The sequence below is a fragment of the Clupea harengus genome, chromosome 2 (assembly GCF_900700415.2).
Source record: "Clupea harengus chromosome 2, Ch_v2.0.2, whole genome shotgun sequence".
NCBI lineage: Eukaryota > Metazoa > Chordata > Actinopteri > Clupeiformes > Clupeidae > Clupea > Clupea harengus.
In genome coordinates this window covers 22704397-22716727 of record NC_045153.1, presented here as the reverse complement: position 1 = coordinate 22716727, position 12331 = coordinate 22704397, and the positions used below count along the sequence as shown (strand labels likewise).

At 45.7% G+C, this 12331-nt stretch overlaps 1 protein-coding gene across 18 annotated transcripts in view; it reads left to right on the top strand.

Annotated features, from left to right (window-relative positions):
• caska (calcium/calmodulin-dependent serine protein kinase a) overlaps positions 1-12331 on the top strand; it is a 191640-nt gene that overhangs the window by 106904 nt on the left and 72405 nt on the right. For all 18 annotated transcript variants that reach the window (XM_031587031.2, XM_031587034.2, XM_031587072.2 and 15 more), the window contains exons 3-5: positions 7198-7303; positions 10304-10381; positions 11549-11621. In XM_031587031.2, coding sequence (XP_031442891.1) covers positions 7198-7303; positions 10304-10381; positions 11549-11621 — 257 coding nt within the window. The remainder of the gene's footprint in view (positions 1-7197; positions 7304-10303; positions 10382-11548; positions 11622-12331) is intronic.

Genomic DNA, 12331 nt, shown 5'->3' with positions numbered 1-12331 from the left:
TTGTAGAGATAGTGAGATGAATGTGGATGGGAGAGCGAGAGGAGGATGAGAGAGAGACCATTGCGGATTGGACTGGATACAGCTGTCGGGTTCATAACCACGGCTTCCGCTGAGAGACACGGCCACTGAGGCGTCAGCAATAACGCAGCCGCAACACCACAAATACCCAGACCAATAAATGCACATCCACCTCATAAAGGGTCCTTTATTATATCCATGGGAATGCCTTGAACATACACACCCACGCACACACATGCTCTATTTCAAAGAAACATTCTTCCTTGAGCCTCCATTCTTTTTTCTACTGGATAATCGCCTTATTAACTTTAAATTAAAAGAAAGGAAGGTGTGAGCTGGAGTCAGTCCCCCCGCGGAGGAGCCCCTTTATGGGGTTATCGATAGACTGCAACCCCTGGGAGTGATGGCCTATAGGCTGTGTGTATCAATGTTAGGTGTGGCAAAGGGTTGAGGTGAGATGAGATGAGATGAGGCTGTTGGTGAGGCTGTTGGTTAATTCTGCATGCGTGCACTTGTGTGTGTGTGTGTGTGTCTGTGTCTGTGTACGTGTGTGTGTGCGCGTACGTGTGCGTGTGTGTGTGTGTGTGTGCACGCTCATCATTAGCGAGGAGTCTGAGCAGGGCCAGGAAAGTGAGCAATCAGCACAGTGTCCACGCACCCACAGAGACTGACAATTAAGCCGCCGCTTCAGTGCACAGCTGCATCTCATTTGGTGTGTGTGTGTGTATGTGTGTGTGTGCATGCGCATGACTGCCTTCATGTGGCTTGTGTACGTGTGTGAGTGTGGGGAGTGATTCTGTATGCTTGCCTGTATATTTTCATGCGTGGGTGGATTTCTCTTGCATGCCTATGTGTATGTGTGTGTGTGCGCACACACATTTGTGGATCCTATGCATAAGTGTTCTATATTCCTGGCTGTGTGTGTGTGCATGGGTGTGATGCTGGTTGGCGGTTGCATGCATCTACTGTACCTATGAAGCCCTCATCCCCTGCTGCCTTGCTGTCTCGGTCTCCAGTGTTGCGTGTTCAAACCTGTTATGACTCATTCCGGAATCCTCGGATAACAGCTGACTTTAAAGGAAGTGAATTCCTCATCCCCATCATCTGACATACCCAACATCAAGTGTATTTTTCTACCCGGGAATCCGTTTTTTCCCCGGCGCGTCTGCTTTAGAGCACACCACTTTATTTCTGCATCAGTGTCCGTGTCTTTTTTTCTTTTTTTTCTTTTCTTTTCCTCGCAATCTAATGCCATATTTGGGGAAAAGAGGCTGGTGGAAACCGATTCGGGCCAGTTCACTCCCGGTTGTCATAGCCTCTGCTCACAGTGGAAAAAAAGGGACTGTTGTTCCCTAAGCAGCATTAACATCAGTCGCTGGCGGTGGTGTTTTTACCATAATGGACAGATATTGCCTCTCCACAGTCCCCTAGTTGTGCTGGTGGCTGGGCCGTGAGTTAGGGGCTGTGTGAGCAGTTTGCCCTAAGTACACAAAGACCTGCCACACTAGTTTTGTTATCCACGCTCTCCTGTTTTCGCTTCTGACAAGCCACGCGTCAAAAGCTGCTGATGCAGCGCGTGGCACAATCACACCGTTTTACACACACTGCTCAATCATACCCTTTCTATAAAACACACACACACGCGCACACACACACACACACTGCTGAATAGTGCCATTTCTCTTAAACACACACATACACACACACACACATATATATAGAGAGAGCTCAATCATACTGTTTTCCATCCAACAGCAAACCGCACTGTCTGGAGACTGCAGTGCCTCTCAAGGCGTCGTGTCATCTACGTGCCCGATCACCCTATTCCACAGGGGCACATGAGAGAGAGACAAAAACACACGGACTCAGGAGTGTGATGCTCTCCACACCATGGTGGTGATGATGGAGTGACTGGCCGATGCCAGATACTACTGTGTGTCTTACCGTCACATCTCAGACTGAAGTCCCCACTGACTAATGACACCTGAATGAGTTGGTGTTCAGATGTCTGTGTTCCTGAAAGCCGACCCACGGCTCTGAAACACAAGCCACACACACACACACACACACACACACACACACACACACACACACACACACACACACACACACACACACTTTGTTTTGTCTGTAACATAAGTGACCTCAGACGAGCTCTGCAACAGATGAAGGCATGCCACAGAGGGGCAGGAACCCAAACAAAAACAAACCCCATCAGATGCAGAGCGGATATTTTCTCTTTGTTTTTGCGTTGTTGCGTCTCGTTCGGTCCAAAACCCCGGTGTTCCTCGGATGACATGATAACCAGCGAAGCTAAAACCCTTAAACAAACACTCCTTCCATCAGTGCTTCTGCTCCATAATCATGTGTGGTGGGTCTGCCCTCTTCCTCCTCTATGCTCATGTGTGGTGGGTCTGCCCTCCTCCTCCTCCTCCTCCTCTATGCTCCGCTGCAGTTGGAGTTGATGTTTCGAACGCCTTTAATGGCGATGAAAAGGTGCTCTCCCAAGTGCTCGTAAGAGACCGCTAAATGGAACATGGCTGAACAGGACCTTTTGAGCAGAGCAAAAGGCCAGAGACGCTAATTGGCCTATGCCACCACACAGCTGAGGGGCAAGATTAGAACTGTGGTGATGATGACGGTTATGATCACGGCACTGGATGAAGATGGTGATGTTGGTGATTATAATGGCTATCGGTATTGACAGTGTGAAGAACTGTGATGGCCTTGGCGATTTGCTTTAATAGTGATGACGGGTGTTAGGCATTAATGACTGTGGTAATGTTTGTATGGATGACTGTCATTATGAAGATTACAGTGATGGTGACTGAAGGAAGAAGAGAGATCCAGACCCAATGCACTGACTCACAGATACACAGACATGCTTGTTGTCCAGAGGGACTGTGGCATAGGGATCTAGGTATAGCTTCTGTCCGTCAGATTGTGATGTGCGAAAATATGAGTGTTCAAAGTGGCTGCGTTAGTGCACTGCCAGCACTACATGTCATTTGGCCCTCTAGCTCACTGCCTATAAATAGACTGCCGCTCCCGCTCGGCACTCCCTGCTGGTAGAGCACCACAGCTCCACCATGTGGTTGTAAGCAGAACTACAAATTCGTTTTTTTTTCTTTTTCTTCCTTACACACCCACACACTCCCTTTGTCTGTCTCTCTCTCTCTCTCTCTCTCTCTCTCCCCCTCTCACTTAGACACACACACCCACACATATATGTGTGTGTATATATGTGTATGTATGTACAGTAGTGGCCAAAATTATTAGAACACCTCACAGATCTGAAAAAACATGATTTAATTTCAGAATGTTCATGAAACATGCAGATGGTTGCTCTGAGCATGACAAATATCAGATGAAGTAAGTCCGACTGTTTTTATCCACTTTTAACTATAATATTAGGTATGTCCACCTTTTGCAGCAATTACAGCAGCACATCTCTCTAGCATAGTGTCAATATATTTCCTGAAAACTTCAACACTAATGTTATCCCATGCCTTCTCCAACTCAAGCCAAAGGCTTTCCTTTGAATGTACAATAGATCTGTCAAGTTTATTTTCCAACTCGCCCCAAATCTGGTCGATGGGGTTGAGGTCCGGACTTTGAGGGGGCCAGTCCATTATTTTCAATGTTCCAGCAGATTCCTTCTGTTGCAGGTAGTTCCGGCATTAGTTAGAAGAATGTTTAGGGTCATTGTCCTCTTAGAAAATAAATCCAGGCCCAATAAGACGACTCCAAGATGGTACTCCGTGCCTCACCAGAATGTTGTGGTACACTTTCTTATCCATGAATCCATGAATTTTCACTAAGTCACCTGTTCCTGAGGCTGAAATGGCACCCCACACCATAATACTACCCCCTCCGTGTTTAACTGTTGGCTAGAGACACTCATTTTCATATCTCCCCCCTCCCTCCGTCGAACATACACGCTTCACTTGTTGGCAAACCGTTCAAACTTGGACTCATCAGTCCACAACACTTTATACCAATCTTACTTACAATCCATTTCTTGTGTTCTTTTGCTAATTTCAGGCGTTCCACTCTATTTTGCTTTTTCAGTAATGGTTTCTTTGCTACTATTCCACCAACAAGTCCTTTTCTCCCAGTTTCCGACGCACAGTTCTTGAAGACACTTTTGCACCATTAGTCATTGTGGTGTTGATCTCGTCACGCAGTTCTCGTGAGGTCTTTCTTCTGTCCTTAAGACTGAGAATTTTAAGATCCTTCACTTGTCTGTCTGAAAGACAGTTCTGGTGTGAATTGGTGGCATCATGGCGCTTTAAAGTGTAGTTAACAGTGCTTGGACTGCATTTCAAGGCCTTGGCTATGCGGCGTTAACTCCAGCCAGCATCAAAAAGGGCCTTTATTCGAACCTGTTGCTCACTCATTAGCTCTTTCTTCACCTTAGCCATGTTCAAAGAGCAACGTGTGCTTCGAGGCTTTGAATTTATACCAATTGGTGGTGTGGCCTCAGTGACAAAACTCTGATGTTACCAATCACTTAATGAGCGTGATAGGCCTTATACATTCAAAATAATCACACAGCTGTGTCCTAAGATTCTCGCATCACCATCAATTCAACCACGATCACACCTTACAATGATCATACAAGTAATTTGGCTTCTTCTGTGAAGGAACATGATTGTGTGACATTGAGAGTGAAATAGGCCTAACTTGATTTTTGTAAGGAAAATGACCTAAATCTCCTTAAGATGGCTCTATTCTATGGTTTATAGAGCATAATGATGACTTTGTAGATATTTCATTAGTTTTATGGGTATTTTAATGGCCAATTCAACTGAAACCTTAAATATGCCAAGTGTTCTAATAATTTTGGCCACCACTGTATGTATGTATATAAACATATACACATATACACACGTGCACATGCATACGGCACATTACACAATACATACAGACAGGCGCACCAAGCAATGGGGTCATACTCTCACAGATCTCATATATGATGACACATTTGAAGTTCCCACGGTTGTTTTCTGTGTTTGTTGAAATAGACTACAGCGAAAGTTTCATGCCCTTTCTGGACATGAGTGTCTGTGGTGTGTGCAAACTCACCCAGTAGCTGTTCTGTGTGGTAGGTCGGCTCTAAGTGTCTACTGATATTGATTCGCGGTCAACCTGCTCAGTGTGTGAGTGAGAGAAAGAAAGTTGAAATGAGTGTGGTACCCAGTGGTACTGAGATCAGGCTCACTCATGAAATATGTCGCTCTTTCACTCAAGGGAGGCTGTGCATGCCCTGTCCCTTTTATGAATTCAGTGTGCTGTGTTTCCAGTCATAGGTCTAGGTCACCTATTGAGATTGATGTTTTTCATTTGGAGCCGAGTTGCACTCAGTTACACTGGAGCCCCATATCTGGGTGGCTAATCGATTGGTTTTTGAAGGCAGTTCATGCCCAGTCCATACACCACTCCCCTGCCTGCCTGCCAGCCGGCCTAGCTAATTACTCACAGGGCACCAGGTCACAGCCCAGAGAGCGCCGGCTCGGGCTCGGATACGGCCAGGATCTGGCCCACATCAGGGCTGTGATGTTGCATCCTGGTGTGGTACAGAACTGATCCTACTGTGGGACAGATCCAGTCCTGATGTGTCACAGATCCAGACCTGATCGAAAGTGGATCTAGGCCCGACACCGATCCAGTTTAGAATCGGAGTGGCAAAATCTTTGTCTCTCTGTCTTTCTCCTTTCCTCATGAAAGACTGCTTTGTGTATGTGATGCACACATCTGAGCAGGCGCTTTCCCCCACCACACACACACACACACACACACACACACACACACACACACACACACACACACATAAAACCACACAATAGCTGAAAATGATGCATGCATAAAGCATTGTCTTTCTGTCCCTGTAGTGCATGTCAGCAACTTATACATGACCTACCAATATGGTTTATGGCCTACGCTCACTTTGGTCTTTAAAAGTGTGAGTGTGTATGTGTTTCCCCTTACAGGGTTTCAGGGGAGAAGACTTTGTTTAGGGTAGCAGTGTTAGTTCGTGGTTAGTGTGTTATTCTTAACACTCCAGGGTGAGAACGAGGCTGTTTTTTGATCAGAGCTTTGTCAGCTTGTGGTGTCACTGTGGCCAAGATATATGTGTGCATATGTGTGCATATGTGTTCTTTGTGTGTCTGTGTGTCTTTGTGTGTGTTCTTTGTCTGTAGGTACATGTCTGTGTGTGCTTGTCTAAATGTTGATATTTTATCATCCGTCTGTTCGTATGACTACACAGGTGCGTCTTTACATACTGTGCAGCCATCTGCACTGTCCTTCACACACACACCCAGTATCCAGCCGAAAGATCCATGCTCTCTCCTCCTCCTCCTCCTCCTCCTCCTCTTCCTCTCCCTTCTCTCTCTTTCCTCTGTCACACCTGCCTGTACCTGCGCAGGAACGGTGCATCAACCCCAGTACTGATGTATTTTTCATCAAGGTCATCCTTCTCTCCAAGCAAGGGTGTATTTTTAGAGTTGCTCCCCCTACACACACACACACACACACACACACACACACACACACCACCACTGCACCTCCCTCTTCTCATTCATATTTGAGGGAGTCTTTCTGCCACCGACGGAGGCCTGGGTTATTAGGTTATGAGTGCCTCGTCTCTGAGTGGCGAAAACAAGGAAATTCCACCAGCTGATGGAAAATTTGATTAAGTTAGACTGTAATGACCTTCTGAAGGTCGCGCAAAGATGTGGTGGCAAATAGCGGGCAAACGGCACAGGGTGTGTGTGAAGGGAAGGGTGGGAGGCCTCGTTCACTCCTACCCAATCCATTGCGGTGGCTCAGTGTAGACAAATTGAGTTTGCTAAAGAGTCATCGAACGACACAAAGGTTTCAAGGCTGAGCTAACGCTCCAGTTAATGAATCACGTGAAATTATGCAGGAGTCGTGGTGGATGGCATGAACGTCTTTATTCAAGCAGAGAGACAGATGAGGAATGCCTGTTCATCCCTAATGAAATGTGTTCCATTACGCCACAACTAACCACCATGTCTCTTTATCTGCCCCTTCTCTTCTTTCTCTTGTCTCTCTTTTCTTTGTTCTGTTTCTCTTGTCTCTCTCTTTCTCTCTCTTTCTCTCTCTCTCTCTCTCTCTCTCTCTCTCTCTCTCTCTCACTCTCTCTTTCTGCAGATCTCAAAAGGGAAGCCAGTATCTGTCACATGCTCAAGCACCCTCACATTGTGGAGCTCTTGGAAACCTACAGTTCAGATGGCATGCTTTACATGGTCTTCGAGTTGTAAGTATCACCCTCTCTGCCCCGTGACCCGTGACCCGTCCTCTGTTCTGCCACACTCTGTGCTCACCTAATGCTTTGGGGGGGTCAGCCTCCGTCAACTTCACTCATACGCTTTAACCTTGTGATGGAAACGGAGGTGTTCACCCTTCAGTCACCCCGCTCTTGCCGGAAGGCTTTTGCAGCTTAGCTGTGGTTGGGCCCCCAAACCACAAAGTGTCATCAGCCCTCTGAGCAAAAAAAAAAAAAGCAACACTCACTAAGTGCGCCATTGGTACTAAGCCCTGGTACACGTAGTGTGAAGCCCAGTCATAGTGTTTTCCTGTCATCAGTGAAGGTTTGTTTGGGTTTCTTATATAATAACAAGTTGATACAGAGCTGACCCTTTTTGAACTTGCTTAATGGTTTAGGAAGTGGGTTGTGTAGGAGGCATTGATAGGGTAGATGGTCCCTGTATTCCTAACTTTGGGATCCCCATATTAATGGCGCCGTTAATTGTCTGAAGCCCATGGTCCGCGGAGCCCCAGCTGAGCCCAGTGGCTCGTAGCGTGAAGCCCAGTGAGGGGACTCAGAGGGGCCTCCTCACGGGCAGCCAGGCCCACAGTGGTCACATGACTCCATGTGACGGCCCAAACAAATCTCTGCGGTGTGTTTGTGGTTGGGGCCCGGGTTCGCTTTTACCCGATTTGCCGTGCAGTTGAGCAAGTTAGAAATAATTGAAGTGACAATTTTTAATGGGATTGCTCACCTCCTATCCCCCTCCCGGAAAAAAGCTGGGCCCCGGCCAATTTTTTTAGGGACCTCGGTTAAAGTCAGCAGTGAATGTCAAAGAGCATTCATCTGTATTGATTCCTCCTCATTTAAATTAATCGCCTGCCCTCAGCTCTCCTCCTCTCTCTCTCTCTCTCTCCCTCCCTCTCTTTATTTCTCTCTCCCTCTGCTTTTCTCCCTTTTATTATAGCTTTTCCCACAAGATGCCCCCTATTCCTCAGACACTCTTATCTAACATGTGTCGTAATCAGCTGGCTTACAAGTGGTGATGCAAGGTTGGAAGAAAAGGCAGTAATCAGGCTTCCTAGTTGGTAATCCTCTAGCTTGTTGAGCAGTGGTTTTGGTGTCTGAAAGCTATCACTGTGCGTGCCATTCTTGGGCTTGGATGTACGCAAACCTGCATAATGCACTCTAGGGGTTATATGTTTTTGGTTGGACGTTGCATAAAACGTATATGATGAAGGTCTGTGCCATGCAAGCTTCATCTCAGTCATGTAAGCCATGGTGGTGATTGGTTTCTCTTGTTCTCTGAATGATAGAGGTTGTCTGTTGTGGCGGCTTCAACGTTCAGAGGAACATATAACCATAAAGCCACAAGTGCTTATTAGAGTCAGGAGCTTCAAATGGCTAATTTAAAATAGATTATAGGATGCCACGGCTTGTTGTGTGGTTAATTCGAGGTCAGAGTTGGACACTTGTCCTTGTTTTTGGAGGGTTTGTTTGGTGGATCTCTGGGTTTGTAGGATCACACAGATCAGGGAGGTTATCACAAGTGCCATCAGACAATGACAGGCACTGAGGAATGTCTGATTCTACAGTCATTTTGTACAAAAACTGAAACTTAAACTGCAGAAACAGTTATTTAAACTTAAACAGTTATTTTCTACAGTTTCTTTGCAGTCATTGAGGTCAACAGACACAGGTTTATCTCTGTAAGGATCCTTTCCATGTTGTTGGACACTTATAATTACATTATGAGCCTGTCTGTTTAATTTGACGCTGATGTATAGCTATTTTGTGGTTGCTTGGTATAGCGACTTAACTCAAAACTGGACAGATTTCAATCGTTTTTTGTAAAGAATTGGACCTAAAAAGATGGGGTAAAAAGATTATAAAATCCTGAAGTTTCCCTTTAAGGGCAAGCTTAGAATTTCCCTAGAACAATCCTTTTACTGTATCATCCGTGAAAACCCTCTTTACGTTTATTATGTAAGAGCCGACATAGATACACTGAACTCACTTCATTGTTTAGGAATTTGGTTGTATAGGAAGGCTTGATATGTAGGGTAGATTCTTCTTTCATTCATAAACCTGGAGTCCTTCATGGCCTGCCCCCCTTCGAGGTTAGGAAGCTTTGAGAACCGGTTCTTAGCCAAACACCCAAAGAAGTATTTTTGCTTGTATGAGCCCAGTCTCGAGGCGAAAGAAGACAATGAGTCTTCGAAAACATTTATTTATATTGGTGAGGATCTCCTCTGAGCTTCATCCCCTCTGAAACACCCCCATTTAATTTATTTATTATTCAGTCTACTTTTGTTACCCAGGGAAGGTTTTGCCTCGGTAAACAGGCAAACAAAAATATTAGCTGAGCATCTTGTGGTCTCTCCAGAGTGTGTCTGCCCATCCAGGGTGTCGACTGCAAATATGGATAGTCTTTGAACTCTAACCGAAATGCTGAGGCCCCCTCGCCCACAGATACTGGTCTTGGAAGCAAATGAAAGGCTTGCAGGCATTTGAAGCTAACTGATCAAGTTGGCCTACTTCAGATTCCAAGATGGGTCATTTCAACCAGATGGTTTATTGGGAATGGATAAACAGTTTAAGTAGAAATATTTTTGAGTGGTGGAAATCTCATTGTTGGGTTGTCTTCATTCATTTACGGCTCCTGTGGAATTTCCTTGTTCCCTTTTGTAAATGATTATGACTCCCCCTCCTCTCATTATACACACTAAAAGCACTAAAAGCTCACTCAATGAGACTTTACTCAACACTAAAAGCTCACTCAATGAGACTTTAGTCAACACTAAAAGCTCACTTAATGAGACTCACAGCCAAAGTCTGTCCACTTGTCTGCCACTGATAAGTTCACCTCTATACAGGCCTCCTTAGTTTATGTATGTCTCAGCACAACTTGAGGATGTCAAATACCTAAAAACCAAACTTTGACAAAAATGTCTAATTCCAGTCATTAGGTACTTCAGATCCTTTTAACTGTGTTTCTCTTGACCCCAGCATGGATGGAGCCGACTTATGTTTCGAGATCGTTAAGAGAGCGGATGCTGGCTTTGTCTACAGTGAAGCAGTCGCCAGGTAAGTCGGCACTCTTATTTTATTTAAAAACTGTTAAAAGTATTTTCTGAATTTTCATTCCACAAAAAAAAATAACATGAGAATGTCCCGTCCCCCCTGTGCTCGTAAGTGAAGCCTCTAAAAAACTCTAAAAGTTGTAGGATGCCTCCAGCGGGGGTTTTCTCAGAATGCTCAGGGAATTCCGGCGTTTGTCTCATATAGCGCTACGAGACCCTTACCACAACATGGACTCTCCAAGTGAATCCAGTTGCAATTTGCAACGTGTTTTTGTAATAGGGTATAGCGAAACACATCCAGGGTTACTCATGAGTGGCTCTTCTTCCTCCAAACAGTATTGCAGGGACTACTCAGATGGAAGTGTTAATCTTGTTAGCTGATAGCTGAGTAGCTCGTGCCCCTGTGTGTTCCAGGTGTCTCTTCAGGCAAGAGAACAAACCCTGGGCCTTCATTCAGTTCCGCTCCTAAATGCTAAATACATCAATCAGCTCTGTTTGAGTAGCTCTTAAACAGCTGCATGGCAAGCTGCTCAAACCAGCCAAACGGTCATTTATCGTTTTTCTCGAAGCGCATGACACAGCTTGCCCCTCCAACAATATGGTCTCTTACTGGAGACCGTAAAACAGAGTCGTTACGCAGAGTCATGCCCAGGATCACTTCTCTTCGATACGGATTAGGTCATTTATTGTCTTTTTTCCCCCCCTCCAAGGTCAGGGTGGGTAGCTATTGGTAGCTCAATGATGCTATTTGTGTCAGGGTTATTTGTGGTAGCAAATCTGTATTCCCACGTGTGTTCATGTTCACATTTTAGACACGCTAGTTTCTCCTCATTGCCCAAATGCAGTCCATCATCTGTATCGGCAGGCATCGGTGGTGAAAAGACCCCCTCGTATAGGCCTCCTGAGATTAAATGGAATATAGGAAGGGGCCGTATCATCAGCATAGTTCCGCGAAGCAGCAGCCATCAGATACAACAGAGGGGTGGCATTTTCTGCTAACCTGTGATAACTTTCTCTCTCTCTCTCTCTCTCTCTCTCTCTCTCTCTCTCTCTTTTTTCTCTCTCTCTCTCTCTCGCTTCCCTCTCTCTACCTCGCTGTGTCCCCTGCTCTCTTTTCCTCCCTCTCATTTATCTCTCTCTCTCTCTACCTCCCTCTCTCTTTTCCCTGCAGTCACTACATGAGACAAATTCTTGAGGCGCTGCGCTATTGCCATGACAACAACGTCATTCATCGAGATGTAAAGGTAGGTTGACTGGCATATGCCAAGAGAAGGAGAGTGAGAGAGAGACGCTCTGGTGATGTGAAGTTTGGTATAAGCTTGGTATTTTTGGTTGTGTGTGTGTGTGTGTGTGTGTGTGTGTGTGTGTGTGTGTGTGTGTGTGTGTGTGTGTGTGTGTGTGTGTGTGTGTGTGTGTGTGTGTGTGTGTGTCGGAGATACTGTGGATGTGTGTGTTTGTGTATATGTTTTTATAAACAAAATGGTACCAGGGACTGAGGTGTGTGTCAGTGTGTGTATTGACTTGTATATTCCTGTATAACACAACATTTCCTGTACAGGTGTACTCTGTATGGTGTTTTTGTGTAAACACAACAGTGTCTGTACACATTGGCAGCACTTGACTTGACCTTGAACTCTGTTGTTGTTGTGGTGCTTCCTTCTTCGGGCCCTCTCTCACTCCCTACACACACACACACACACACACACACACACACACACACACACACACACACACACACACACACTGTGCACTGCAAGGCCTGAACATCGGCTCCACTCCCCCCTATAAATAAATGAACAGCTCTGTCCTTCCGCCCCTCAATATTTCATGGGTCTCTCTCTCTTTCTTTCTGGACTCTGGCTCTGGCCTCTAGCTGTGGGATGCTGACAGGTAGCCTGTTATAAGCGTGTGGCCGGAGAAAGGTCACTGAGTCGCTCTGTATTGTCCTCCAGGG